Source organism: Plecotus auritus, assembly GCF_963455305.1.
Source record: "Plecotus auritus genome assembly, chromosome: 6".
NCBI lineage: Eukaryota > Metazoa > Chordata > Mammalia > Chiroptera > Vespertilionidae > Plecotus > Plecotus auritus.
In genome coordinates, this window is record NC_137773.1 from 140,747,960 (window position 1) to 140,763,464 (window position 15,505).

At 42.5% G+C, this 15,505-nt stretch overlaps 1 protein-coding gene across 2 annotated transcripts in view; it reads left to right on the plus strand.

Moving 5' to 3' along the window:
- Positions 1–6,344: 6,344 nt before the first annotated feature.
- IRAK2 (interleukin 1 receptor associated kinase 2) overlaps positions 6,345–15,505 on the plus strand; it is a 61,266-nt gene continuing 52,105 nt past the window's right edge. The window contains exon 1 of one of the 2 annotated variants that reach the window (XM_080673217.1): positions 6,345–6,518. In XM_080673217.1, coding sequence (XP_080529343.1) covers positions 6,425–6,518 — 94 coding nt within the window. In that variant the 5' untranslated portion in view covers positions 6,345–6,424. The remainder of the gene's footprint in view (positions 6,519–15,505) is intronic. The other variant, XM_080673218.1, reaches the window with a different exon arrangement.

Below are 15,505 nucleotides of genomic sequence, written 5' to 3' on the forward strand. Positions count from 1 at the left end.
AGTGGAACAACAAGTTGATGTTTCTCTCTCCCCTTCCTGTCTCTCTAAAATCAATTTAAAAAATAAATACAAAGAGGATACACAGATAGCAACTAAGCATGTGAAAAGATGCTTCACATCATGAGTTATCAGGGAAATGAAAATTAAAATGAGATACCACAAGGCACTATTAAGAAGGCCACACTGTGATACTGACAACAACAAATGCTGGCGAGGTTAAACATACTCTTACCATACTATCCACCGATGGTGCTCCTTAGTATTTACTCAAAGTAGTTCAAAACTTAACATTGAAAACCCTGCACATGGATATTTATAACAGCTTTATTCATAATTACCAAAACTTGGAAGCAACTAAGATGTCCTTCAGTAGGTGATAAAATGTGGTACATCCAGACAATATATATATATATATATATTTAAAGTTGATTTTAGAGAAAGGGAGACAGAGAGAAACCGATTTGTTGTTCCACTTATTTATGCACTCATTCTTGTAAGTGCCTTGACTGGGGATGGAACCAGCAACCTTGGCGTATTGGTTCAATGCTCTAACCAACAGAGTTACCCAGCCAGGGCACACAATGGATTCTTCAGCACTAAAGAGAAATGAGCTGTCAACCATGAAAAGACACGGAGAAAACAAATGTTTATTACTAAATGAAAGAAACCAATATAAAAAAGTCACATACTGTATGATTCCAACTATACGATATTCTGGAAAAGGCAAAATTATGATGTAAAAACATCAGTGGTTGCCAGGGCTTGAGGGGAGAGAGGAATGACTAGGCAGATCACAGGAATTTTTAGGGCAGTGAAACTATTCTGTATGTTTCTATATGTATGCTATACTATATACTACACTATATGATCTATGACATTATACATTTGTCCAAGCCCATAGAACGTACAACACCAAGAGTTAACTCTGAACTATGGACTTTGGGTAATAATGATGTGTTATTGTAGGTTCATTAATTACAACAAATGTATCACTCTGGTGGGGAATGCTGATAATAGAGGAGACTGTATGTGGGGACAAGAGGTATATGGGAAATCCCTGTTCCTCTCAATTATGTTGTAAACCTAAAACTGCTCTTTAAAAGTCTATTTAAAAAGAACCATAAAAAGATAAGATGTTAACATTTCACCAGTGCTTATATTGAAAAGGTAATAAAAGGACAGAGCACTGGGTAGAAATCAGTGTGCACTGAGAATATGAAATAGGTATTAATGTTTTGCACTCTGGACTTAGGAATACCAGTGAGAGCTTTCCAGATACTTAATACTAGATTTCTGTGTATTAGCATTCTTTTTTTAAAAAAAATATTTCTATTTATTTTAGAGAGATAGAAACATCAATAATGAGAGAGAGTCACTGATGGGCTGACTCCTGTACACCCCATAATGGGGATCAAGCACACAACTCAGGCATGTACCCTTTTTAAAAAAAAAAAAAGTTAAATCTTTATTGTTCAGATTATTACAGTTGTTCCTCTTTTTTCCCCCATAGCTCCCCTCCACCCAGTTCCCACCTCACCCCATACCCTTACCCCCTCACTGTCCTCATCCATAGGTGTATGATTTTTGTCCAGTCTCTTCCCGCACTCCCCATACCCCTTTCCCCCCAAGGATTGTCAGTCCATTCCCTTTCTATGCCCCTGATTCTATTAAATTCACCAGATTATTCTGTTCATCAAATTTTTTATTCACTTGATTTTTAAATTCACTTGTTGATAGACATGTATTTGTTGTTCATAATTTTTATCTTTACCTTTTTCTTCTTTCTCTTCTTAAAGAATACCTTTCAGTATTTCATATAATATTGGTTTGGCAGTAATGAACTCCTTTAGCTTTTTCTTATCTGTGAAGCTCTTTATCTGACCTTCAATTCTGAATGATAGCTTTGCTGGGTAGAGTAATCTTGGTTGTAGGTTCTTGCTATTCATCACTTTGAATATTTCTTCCACTCCCATCTGGCCTGCATAGTTTCTGTTGAGAAATCAGCTGACAGTCGTATGGGTGCTCCCTTGTAGGTAACTAACCGTTTTTCTCTTGCTGCTTTCAAGATTCTCTCTTTGTCTTTTGCTCTTGGCATTTTAATTATGATGTGTCTTGGTGTGGTCCTCTTTGGATTCCTTTTGTTTGGGGTTCTCTGCGCTTCCTGGTCTTGTAAGTCTATTTCTTTCACCAGGTGGGGGAAGTTTTCTGTCATTATTTCTTCAAATAGGTTTTCAGTATCTTGCTTTCTCTCTTCTTCTGGCACCCCCATAATTCGGATGTTGGTACACTTGAAGTTGTCCCAGAGGCTCCTTACACTATCTTCATACTTTTGGATTCTTTTTTCTTTTCTGGTTGGGTGTTTTTTGCTTCTTTGTATTTCAAATCTTTGACTTGATTCATGGGATCCTCTAGACTGCTGTTGGATCTCTGTATATTATTCTTTATTTCAGTCAGTGTATGCTTAATTTCTAGTTGGTCCTTTTTCATATCCTCGAGGGTCTCACTAAACTTACCGGCCTTTTCTAGAAAATTCTTGAAAAACCTTATAGCCGAAACCGGTTTGGCTCAGTGGATAGAGCGTCGGCCTGCGGACTGAAGGGTCCCAGGTTCGATTCCGGTCAAGGGCATGTACCTTGGTTGCGGGCACATCCCCAGTGGGGGGTGTGCAGGAGGAAGCTGATCGATGTTTCTCTCTCATCGATGTTTCTAGCTCTCTATCCCTCTTCCTTCCTCGCTGTAAAATATCAATAAACTATATTAAAAAAAAAAGTTTTTAAAAAGAAAAACCTTATAACTGTGGTTTTGAACTCTATATCCAGTCGTTTGCTTTCCTCCATTTCTTTCATTTGTGACCTGTTTCTTTGTCTCCGCATTTTGGCTGCTTCCCTGTGTTGATAGAGTGGCTTTGTGTGCTAGGTGTCCTATAGGGCCCAGTGGCTCAGCCTCCCCAGTTACCTGAGGTGGACACTCTTGGTGCACCCCTTCGTGGGCTGTGTGCACAGTCTTGTTGTAGTTAAGCCTTGATTATTGTTGGTATCACTGGGAGAAACTGACCTCCAGGCCAATTGGCTGTGAGGCTCAGCTGTGTCTACGATGGGAGAACTTCTGTGCTGGAGGCACCCTTATGAGGCAAGACTTGCTTCGGTGGGGCTTTGGTGCTCACTGAGTCTGCCCCCTGAGTGTGTCCCTTATGGATCTGAGGAGTTGTAATCTGGATGGTCCCACTCTGACCCCTGGGTACACTGGCTCTTGGATCTCCAAGGAGGTGCTAATTTAGCCTCTGCCTGAGGCCACCCAGCAGGAGCTATGGAGAGATCTGCAGATTCCTCTTCTTTGTTTGGGTTTTGGAGGTGCCCAGATGAGGCCCAGCTGTGAAGCAATGCAAGCTGCTGTGGGGCCTTGGGCCTTCTTTTGGATGTTCTGGGTCTCTCTGACTCAGCTGCAGTTTGTTAGGTAAGTTTAGATTTCAAAGGACCAGGCCATTCATATGCAAATGCCTCTGCACACAGCTGGAGTGGGGCGGAGTCTCAGGGCAGAGCAAACAGCAATGGCTTCCGGTCAGCCCTGCCCTAAGAGGCCCCCGGGTCTCAGTGTCCCTTGGTAATCATTGCAAGCACCTCTGAGAGAAAGCCACCCTCGAGTTCCACCCACTGCCAGACAGTCCAGTTTTTTCCCATATTAGTCTGGGTCCCCACAGTCTCTCCCAGAACTGGAGTTCAGAGCAGTCTGGAGCTTGTGTCTTCCTCCAGATTGAAAAAGCCAGCCACGTACTCAGTTGCCAGCCCTCTGCGTGCGCGACTCCGTACATCTGCACTTTACTTCCACAGCTCCTCTGAGTCTCAGTGTGCTTTTCTCTTTCCTTCTAGTTGTAGAATTTCCACTTAGCCAGCCTTCCTGTGGTTCTGGATGATGTCCGTTTTGTCTTTTAGTTGTAGTTTTGAAGTGGTTGTGCGAGGCAGCAAGTTCAGGTGTTTACCTATGCCGCCATCTTGGTTTCTGAATCCCAGGCATGTACCCTTGACGGGGGAATTGAACCTGGGACCCTTCAGTCCGCAGGCCAACACTTCATCCACTGAGCCTAACCAGCTAGGGCTGTCTTAGCATTCTTAGCACCTCAGTGCTACTCTGTGGTAGTCACAGTGCTGCCTGATACCATGTCATTGTTTCCCATCAAAGTCCAGGGTTCAGTTCCTGGTTAGGGAACATGCTTGGGTTTTGGGTTCAATCCCCGGTCAGGGTGCATACAGGAGCCAACTGGTCAATGTGCTCTTTTTTATTTTAAATGAATTTGATGTCCTTTACTCAAGGGAAACCCATCTATGTATTGGTGGAGTACAGTGCCTTCCAAGCAGTGGAACACTCTTTCCTGTGCACTTTTCAATGTTCTCAGTGGCAGCTACTATTTTTAAAGTACATTGTCTATTCAAGGAAGACTCTGGAGTAGGTGTTCTATATAGCTGTCAATCCACTTCCCTGGCTCACAACTATAAGCAGTAGGGATGATAAGTCCCATTTTACAGATGTGTAAAGCAAGGCTTGGGAAGTGAAATGCATTGTCCAGGGTCACAAAGCCTGTTGGTCACAGAACTGGAACTTGGCCTTAGGACTTCTCATTTTCATTTCAGGTTCCCTCTTCTGTAGCCATACTCCATTGCTGATGTTTACAGCTGCAAAGTGGTACTCTTAGTTGTTTCTCTGCCCTCGATGATGTTGCCTACGCTCTTAGAAACTATTTACTTCTGTGTAAAAATGGGATAATAATATCTGTAGTATAGGCTTATGAGATTACATAAAATAATTTAGGCAAAGCACACTCTAAAGTTGTAGTGTTATTATAGTAGTTATTTTATTAAAGAGGCAGTTTGTAGCCAGTCGTCAGACTGCTAGGTTTCAAATCTCAGCTGTGCCTCTTATTACCTGTATGAGTTTAAACAAGTTATTTAACCTCTCTGTGCCTCAGTTTCCTCATCTGTAGAATGGGGATAATCACCACACCTGCCTACCTCATGGAGTCATTGTGAGGAATAAGTGAAATAACCCAGGTGAAGTCTGTTCAATAAATTCTAGTCATTATTAGTATAAGTTCTCCTCATACCCTATTTGATAATTCAATTTGCCTCACAGTCCCTCTTACCATATTCCTCCAATAATATTGATCATATTAAAAATGAATATGAAAAAAATATAATGAATATGCAATTAGCCACCCCCACTCCCTTTCATCATACTCTACTTTTGTTCTCTAACATTACCTATCATCTATAATGCTGTTATTATTTTGCATTTAAAAATTTTAAACTAAATCTTTATTGTGGAAAGTATTGCATATGTTCCCCTTTCCCCCCTACTTTTTTTCTTTTCTTTTTTTTTTTTAAATATATTTTTTTATTGATATTTTACAGAGAGGAAGGGAGAGGGATAGAGAGCTAGAAACATCGATGAGAGAGAAACATCGATCAGCTGCCTCCTGCACACCTCCCACTGGGGATGTGCCCGCAACCAAGGTACATGCCCTTGACCGGAATCGAACCCGGGACCCTTCAGTCCGCAGGCGGACGCTCTATCCACTGAGCCAAACCGGCTTCGGCCCCCCTACTTTTTTTCATTTTTATTGCTTACTGTCTGTCTCTCTCCCTGGCAGGAATTTTGTTTAGAGCTATCCCCAGCACCTAGAACAGTGCCTGGCACATAGTAGCTGCTCAAATAAAAATTAGCCATTATTGTGATAAAGTCTACCTTGGCTGGTCCTCCCCCTGATAGCTCTGAATTCCTAATTTCCCTTAGTCAACTTCCCTTTTGCTTTTTGGCAATAGCACTTATTATGTTTTAACAAACTATGTAACATACTTATTCAGTATTTTGATTAGTTATTGCTGTTTCCTCCTCATCACCCCCATCTAGAGTGTAAGTATCGTGAAAGCAAGGATTTTTTTATTGATTGATTTCAGAGAGAGGAAGGGAGAGGGAGAGAGAGAGAGATAGAAACATCAATGATGAGAGAGAATCATTGAGCCACACCTGCCAGACTTATATAGGTTTTCTCTACTTATGTATCTCCAACACCTACAAGAATGTGTGAATTATATGTGGCAGAGCGCCCAAAGCACAGGAAGTAAAGTCAGAAGGTCTCCTAGGACCGACACGGAATTCTCGGATGGCCTTAACCGTGTTTCCTCTCCACTCTGGGCCTCAGTTTCCCCTCCCAGCTCTTACCCTTTTGGTTTCCCAGCAGCTCTGGTCCAGCCGGCCTGATGGCGTCGCGCCCCACATCGCCGCTGGGGGGCAGTGGTGTCCAGCGCTGGCTCCGCCCACTTCCCGGGAGGCGGGGCAAGGTGGGACGGCCAGCCCCGGAGTAAAGAAGCCGAGTCCCGCGGCGTCTGTCTCAGTCTCCCGGGAGCTCTCCGCCGGCACTTTCTGTGCAGCCATGTCCTGCTACATCTACCAGCTGCCCTCCTGGGTGCTGGACGACTTGTGCCGCAACATGGACACGCTCAGCGAGTGGGACTGGATGCATTTCGGTGAGTGGGCCCCCTAGCCACCCCGCCGGGGCCGGCCTGGAAGCCCCCTCCTAGCCTGTTTAGTGGGTCCTGATCCGAGGGGCTCTGCGTGCTGCAATCTGGACCCACGTCTCGCTGTGTGCCCGCAGGCAGGCCACTGACCCCTCTCTGGACCCTAGTGCGATCTTCTGGAAGGCGTTTTGTGATCTTTGAAGTTTCCTGCTGTCACTAAGTCCTTCGCAAAGTAATGACCACCGACTGTGCTATTTACAGTCCGGCGTGTAATAGCTGTGAGCAGTTACTGTAAATTACCAGTGTGCCGGGCTCTGATGTAAGCACTTGACAGGGGTTATCTCCTTTAGTTCTACAGCCTATAAAGTGCATATTTCTCTTACCCCATTTTACAGAGGAGGAAATGGATTTAGAATGGTAGAGTCACGCCGAAACCGGTTTGGCTCAGTGGATAGACTGAAGGGTCCCGGGTTCGATTCCGGTCAAGGGCATGTACCTTGGTTGCAGGCACATCCCCAGTGGGAGGTGTGCAGGAGGCAGCTGATCGATGTTTCTCTCTCATCGATGTTTCTAGCTCTCTATCTCTCTCCCTTCCTCTCTGTAAAATATCAATAAAATATATTAAAAAAGAAAAAAAAAGAAAAAAGAAAGGTAGAGTCACTTGCCAGGGACCATGGCCTTGCAAAGTGGCAGAATGGCATTTGAATGCCGTGTCAGGTCCCACCAGGACATTGTAACTCCTTGGTGTGTTTTGTTTGTTTGTGCCTGATGATTGGCTGAGAGCACTTGGCATCCAGGGGAAGGCTGGGCTTGTGGTGCTCAGGTTCCCAAGTAGAGGTCTGCAATTCAGCTGGTGATTTTGGGTGAGTTGCTTAACTTCTCTGAGCCTCAGCTTCTTAATCTGTAAACTGGAGGGTGTGAGGAATGAAAAAATGTTTAATTGATTCTAGAGAGGGAAAGGCGAGGATGGAGGGAGGAAGGGAGGGAGGGAGGGAGGGAGGGAGAGAGAGAGAGAGAAAGATTTGTTGTTCCACTTATGTATGCATTCTTTGGTTGCTTCTTGTATGTGCCCTGACCTGAGATCTAACCGGAAATCTTGGTGTATCGGACTGCACTCTAACCAACTGAGCTACCCAGCCAGGGCCAAGGAATAAAAATTGTCTAAAAAGCACCTGATATCTAAGGGTCAGAAATTCTAGAGATTCTTGTAGTAATAAGGTGTTAACAATGATCATCTTAGTTTTATGTTTTAATCAGTGTAACTCATGCCACTTTATTTTTAAAATAATATCTATCTGTTCTTTAAAATTTAGGTTATAACGTATACCCTTTATGCAAGAGTATATAATATACAGTTGAGAGAAATGAACATGTGTGTGTTACTCATCTAGTTTGAGCAAATAATATATATTTTAACCTAGCGGTTCTCAAACATGGGTGATTTTGCCCCCTAGGAACATTTGCCAATGTCTGAAGACATTTTTGGTTGACAGAACTTGGGAAATGCAGTGGGTAGAGGCCAGGTATGTTGCTGAACATCCTAGAATGCACAGGACAGCCCCTCCATAAAGAATTATCCAGCCTGCCCTGGCCAGTATGGTCCAGTTGGTTGTACGTCATCCTGTGCAAGGAAAGGTTGCTGGTTTGATTCCAGTCATTGTGGGCTCCATCCCTGGTAGCAGGAGATCGATGTTCTACTCTCACATCAATGTTTCTCTCTCTCTCTCTCAAAATTAATTTTTTAAAAATCTTAAAAAGATCAAGAATTATCTAGCCCAAAGTGTCAATAATGCTGAGATTCAGAAACTGTTTTAAACCAGTAACAAAAATAATAAATGTTTGTAGCAAAATACGGTGGGAAACTGAGTTCAAATTCCACCACTCAGGGATACCCATTTTTAATATTGGATACCAATAATAATAAAACAACAACAACAATAGCTAACATTTATTGGCTTCTTACCATGTACCACCAGTGTGATAGGTGTTTTATGCAGTCTAGCCTTTTTTCTAAACACATTTATTTATGTGTATATGTTTTTCAAAAATCATGTCATTTTGAACATTGTAATAGCCTGCTTTTTCACTTAAAATACATTACAATCATTTCTCTTTGCCAAGCAATATTCTTTAGCAGCATGGATTTATTTTCAGTGTGTATTTTTATTAAGTATTTTTAATGGATAAAAATAACAAATGCACTAGGTTAAATGATGTAAATAATACACCTGTGATAGAAGAAGGTAAATATCTTTCCACTTCCTGGTCCTCAGCCTCCCTGTTCTCCCTAGAGACAGTCAGTGGTACCTTGTCAGGGCAACTCTGAGAATGTCTATTACTACCTGATTTTCTTTGCTTGGATGCTCTGTAATTTAACTGCTTTGAATATTTCCCGGGCAGTGGACAAACTTTGTGTAAGAGAGTTTTTTCCATGTTGGCCTCAATTGTGAATGCCAAAACAACTTCTGTTTTCTAGGAAATGCACTTATAAGGCACATATAGTAAAATTGAAATGATATAGAAAAGGTTAGCATGGCCCTTCTGCAAGGATGACACCCAAACTTGTGAAGCATTCAATATTTAAAAGAAAAATAAAGTGTACAGTTCATCTTTAATTTCTCCTGGACAATACTGTAAATATAAAACCTAAAGATGAGTTTAGATAGTTTCAATCGTATAAGTTCTTCTAATTCTGTATTAGTCTTTTTCAAGTGTCACTTATCAGGCATAGTTCTGAAATGCTGATATTATAAGTAAGGATTTCTGAATATTCATAATTGTATTACCCAAGGATGGGAGTGTTGAATTTTAAATTCTAGCCCCATATCTACCTAATCCTATATAATAAAAGGCTAATATGCAAATCGACTGAACGGTGGACCAACCGGTCAGGGGGCAGCTCCTGCGTTGAGTGTCTGCCCCCTGGTGGTCAGTGTGCGTTATAGAAACCGGTTGTCATCCCCTGAGGGGTCCCAGACTGTGAGAGGGCACAGGCCAGGCTGAGAGCCCCCCCACCCCCCAGTGTACAAATGTCATGCACCAGGCCTCTAGTCTACCTAATAAAAGAGTAACATGCTAATTGACCGTACCTTTGCTACGCCCACCAGCCAATCAGGAGTGAGTATGCAAATTAACACAACAAAAATGATGGGTTAATTTGCATGCGCAGGTGTTCCGCCCCGCCCCCGGCAGCTCTGGGCCTCTGAGCAGTGTGGGAAGGTGGAAAGGCAGTGCCGGCAGCCAGGGAAAGGAAGGCCCATTCTGGCAGGAATCTTCGTGCATTGGGCTTCTAGTTTTAGAATAAAACCTCTTCAGCACTTGATTGAAGTACCAAAAAACATTTCCAAAAAGTGATAGTTTTAAGTTATCCCAAAAATGTCTTAGACTAGGTTAAGGTTCTAGGTGACATGAGAATTCGGTACAAAAGTATTTACTGTGAACTGAAGTATACTTCTCACAGATGTATTTTCAGTTTCAGCCCAATCGTTAAAACATCTTTTTTAAAATAACTGTATAAATACATTAAAAAATGTAAGAGAGGTCCATTTTGTAATCTTAATTAAAATGAGAGTCCTACAGTTGGATTTTGCATCTGATATCCGTTTGGAATTTAGAGCCATTGTGTTAAAAAATATTATATGTAACAAGGAAAAGGTGCTTTTTCCTTTTAATTCCTTTGATCGATATGGCTTTTTTCAAATTGACTAAAGGATAAAAATGAAACCTTGTTAATGTGAATCAGTTACTGAACTTGTTTTTGTTAGAAATGTTAATGTAATAAATATCAATGTGGGAGATAATAGTAAAAAAAATAAAGTGTACAGTTCAGTGGCATTTAGTATTTGAGAGTTGTACATCCCTCTCCACAATCAATCTTAGAACATTTTAATTACCCTCAATAGAAACCCTGTTCCCCTTAATTGTCTCCCCCACATTCCCACACACCTATTGTTTTAGGCATTGTTGAATCTGGACATTTTATATAAGTGTAATCATATAATATGTGATTCTTTGTGAATGACTTTTCCTTTAGCATGTTTTCAAGGTGCATCATGTTGTAGCATGATCAGTGCTTAATTTCTTTTTATTACTGAATGATATTCCATGGTATGGATATACTGCATTTTATCTACCCAGTTATCAGTTGATGGACATTTGGGTTCTTTCCCCTTTTTGACTATTGTGAATAATGCTCCTGTGCATGTTAATGTGCAAGTTTTTGTGTGGACATGTTTTCATTTCCCTTGGGTTGATATCTTGGGAGTGGAATTACTGAGTCATAGGGTAACTCTACATTTAACATTTTGAGGAACTACCAGATTTTTTCAAAATGACTGTACCATTTTACATTCCCACCATCAGTGTATGAGGGTTAGTTTCTTCACATCTTCACCAACACTTGTTATTGTCTTTTTTATTCTAGCCATCGGAGCGGGTGTGATGTGGTATCTTATTGTGGTTTGATTTGTATTTCCCTAATGACTAAGAAGTGGAGCATCTTTCATGTGCCCATTGGCCCTTTGTACATCCTCTTTGGGCTTCTAACTCTTTAGGCCATGGAGACACCAGAATTGCTCTAAGTCCTAATAGGCTTCTCATTGTGGTTTAGAATATAATCCAAACTTGTCACGAGACCTGCCCAGTCTGACACAATCTGACCCCACTGATTCTGACCTCTCCTCTCATATCCTCTTGCTCAACCTGCTCCAACCACACTGGCCTCCTTGGTTCAGACTCAGGGCCTTTGCACTTGCTATGTTCTCTGCCTGGGATATTTTTCCACCTATGTTTCCCATGACTAGCTTTCTAGTCTGTATTAGTTTCCTCTTGCTGCTGTAACAAATTACCATAAATTTAACAGCTTAAGAACGGCACAAATGTATTGTTACAATTCTGGAGGTCAGAAGAACTAAAACCAATGTGTAGGCAGGGCTGCATTCTTTGTGGAGGCTCTGGGGAAGAATCCATTTCCTTGCCTTTACTAGCTCCTAGAGGCTGCCTGCATCCCATGGCTCATGGCCCTTTCCTTCAAAGCCAACGGCATAGCACTGTCAGATCTCTGCTTCTATCATATCTTTTCTGAATCTGACACTCCTGCTTCCCTTTTAGAAGGACCCTTGTAGCTGTATAATAAGCATGTCAAGTTCAAAGGCTAACACGGGCCAAATAAGGTTTATGTGGGCCACACAAAAAAACAAAAGCTTCAATTTTCCTAGAAAGGTAGGTTTATTTCGATAGAGACATGCTGGATATAAAGGGCTGAAATAAATGAGTAATCATTAACATAAAATAATAGAACATTTTAATAAAAATTAATACTTTTTCTTGAACATTAACTTACCAGACACAGAATAACTGCACAAATTCATAAGCGTAACGCAAATAAACCTGTTTTTCTTGTTCTCCGAAAGCAAAATATTTCCTGTTGCGCACACCAAACAAGTCAGTCCAAGACTAATGACATGGCAATCGGCTGCTAAAATATTCCCTGCTAGTATGAGTGGGGAGAAATGGTGCGCCTGCGTGTAAGGCGCATAAGGGAAATGAATGCAACACGATTATAGTAATCAGTCATTAGTGAATGCTGTAGTTCGTTATTAATAATTATGTATAACAGGATATTGTAAAAATTAAGTTACAAAATTTTTATTAAGATGTTTCTTACATGCCGTTATATTGGCTGGGCCGCAAAAATATTTATTGTGGGCTGCGAGTTTGACATACTTGCTGCTGTATAATTTTGTTAACCCAGTAAATTCCATAAAAAGGGGAAGAAAATAAAAGAACCCTGTGATTACATTGGGCCCCTCAGATAATCCAAGATAACCTCATTTAAAAACCCTTAATTGCCCTGCTGGAGTGGCTCCATTAGTTGATGCTTTAAAAAAATTTTTTTAAGGCCTCACCTGAGGATATGTTTTGTTTTTTGTTTGTTTGTTTGTTTGTTTTTATTGATTTGAGAAAGGAAGGGCGAGGGGGAGAGAGATAGAAACATCAATGATGAGAGAGAATCATTGATTGGCTGTCTCTTGTATGCCTCCTACTGGGGATCGAGCCCGCAAGCCGGGCATATGCCCTTGACCGCATTGAACTCGAGACCCTTCAGTCTGTAGGCCCACGCTCTATTCACTGAGCCAAACCAGCGAGGGCTGTTTTTATTTAATTTAGAGAGGAAGAGGGAAAAGTGGATTGGTTGCCTCCTGCATGTGCCCTGACTTGGATCAAACCACAACCTAGGTACATGCCCTGACCGGGAATCAAACCCGCAACCTTTTGGTGTATGGGTACAATGTTCCAACCAACTGAACCACCCGGCCAGGGCTGCAAATCGTTTTAGAAAAGATAGTCTCTTAGGGCTGATTATGGTCCTGCCAGATAGGGGTAGGAAGATCCTTAAAGTGACTCAAAATCAACACAGCCACAAATATGCCTGCTTTTTGAATTTGACAGTTCTTGGCAGATAACATGTTTGCCTCCTGTTCCTTTCCCTATTGTTGAAGCTGCATCCATTTTTGCCCTTGGGGAAAAAACAGGCTTTTTACAACTTCATGCGCCCCAGCTGTATTTTGAGGGACCCAGGGACAGGGTTCCTTTGCTGGACCGTTCTCCATCTTGCTCACTCATGCAGGTGCCAGCCTTTGTGTACAGCCCTGCTTTGTCCCTGCTCAGCTGTGTGACTTCAGGCAAGTGACTATCTCGCTTTAAACCTTTAGTTTCCTCGGCTGTAAAATGGGATTGAGTTGTTGCTTAGGGGACACGATGGTGGGGAAGGTCCTTAGCACTTTCCCCTTCTCTCAACCAGACAAGAGGTATTTGACCCTAGGGTGGGTCATTTTAGGAGGCTGTGCCAGTTCCAGAGGGCTTTGAAGAAGGGCAAGCTTTTCTACCATATCAGGTGAACTCCAGTAGGATTCAGGAACTCAGACCTGGAGGCATAATCTCCACGTGGTGTTAACCAGCGGGGCTAAAAACAGGTTTTCATCAAGTGTATGGTAGATGGCTTAACAATTACAGCTAACATTCACATCTCATTTACCATGTGCCGACCAGTATTCCAAGTGCTTCTAGATTTCAAACTAATCTAATCCTCTCAACCGTCTCTGAGGCAGGCACTCGTGTTATCCTCATTAGCAGATGGGGAAACTGAGGCACAGGGAGAGGTGAAGGGCCTTCCCCAAGCACACAGCAGGTAAGTAGCAGAGATAGGATGTGAACCCAGATTTCTGAATCCAAAATCTGGGCCTGAACCATCGTTGTACTTCTTGCTGACATACGCATGTATTTTTATATTTATAGAAAAATCTGGAAGTTTAGAAGCAAAATGTATAAGCAGTGCTTTTCTTGGGATCTTCCAAGTGGGATGTCATGGGGACTTTGATTTTCTTCCATTTTCCAAATGTTCTATTACCTGTGTATGTGGAGAAAAGAGGTGTGGATGTAACAGGGCCCTCGGCAGTGCCTTATCCCCCCAATATTCCTATCTTGTTTGAACCCTGTTTTAAAGGTATGGTAGATGCTGCTAGGTCAATACCTTAGGATACATCACTTATGCCCTAGCCCCGTGGTCGGCAAACTGCGGCTTGCGAGCCACATGCAGCTCTTTGGCCCCTTGAGTGTGGCTCTTCCACAAAATACCACGGCCTGGGTGAGTCTATTATGAAGAAGTGGCGTTAGAAGAAGTTTAAGTTTAAAAAATTTGGCTCTCAAAAGAAAATTCAATCGTTGTACTGTTGATATTTGGCTCTGTTGACTAATGAGTTTGCCGACCACTACCCTGGCCGGTTTGGCTCAGTGGATAAAGCGTTGGCCTGCAGACTGAAGGGTCCTGGGTTTGATTCCGGTCAAGGGCCTATGCCCAGGTTGCAGGCTCAATCCCAGTAGGGGGCCTGCAGGAGGCAGTCAATCAATGATTCTCTCTCTTCATTGATGTTTCTATCGCTCTCTTCCTCTCTGAAATCAATAAAAATATATTTAAAAAAAAAGATACAGCCCTGCTGGAATGGCTCAGTGGTTGAGCGTCAGTCAACCTATGAATCAGGTCATGGTTCTATTCCCGGTCAGGACACATGCTTGGGTTTCGGGCTCCATCTCCAGTAGAGGGTGTGTAGGAGGCAGCCAATCAATGATTCTCTCTCATCGTTGATGTTTGTATCCCTCTCTCCCTCTCCTTTCCTCTCTGAAATCAATACAAAAACCCAAAAAACAACAACAACAAAAACACACACATCACTTTCATGGAGCTAAGATGTCCAAACTACAAGGCACCTTAGAGCTTAATTCCTATTTCTCCTGCGTTGCCTATGAGGAAATGCAACCCACAGAGACTAAGGACATGGCTGAGAGTTCACACAGCCGCAGAGCTCCAGGGGCAGCCCTGCGGTTTTGTTTTCTCATGAAATCGTGCTGCCTCCAGAGTGGGAGGAGTAACAGTCGCTTCCCTCTGCTCTTTTCTCTCTGAGGCTGGAAGCAGCACCTGACCCTGCTGACATCACATCCTATTGTCCTGGAATCTGGCCTGGGGTTTCCAGTGACTAAAGTTGCAACTCAGGGAACTTTCCATTCTAGGCTTCTCCCTGCAGGAAGCTGTCACAACTTTCCCCATTCCTTCAGAGGAGAGGGGGTTGAGCAGCATGGCTCTGAGGTCTAACATGGAATCCGTGGCTGTTAGGATCAAGTCCAAACCCCTAGCCCAGCGTTCGATGCCCTTAGCTGTATTTTCCTGGCCTTCATCTCTTGTCTCCCCTTCCTCACTCAGTCCACTTATGTTTGTATTTTTCAAACAGGGAAGCGCTATGGGCTTCTGGTTTACTCACCACAGGATCCCCAGAGCTTGCTGTGGACCTGGAGCACAGCAGTGCTCAATCATTTGTTGTTGAATGAATGAATGACTTGATGTTCACAGAGATTCTTGCTCTGTGATTTCTGAAACCCTAGAACTGAAGCGTGATGATTTTATTTCTAGTTAACTAAAATGCCTTTCTCCCTTCAGTAAACTC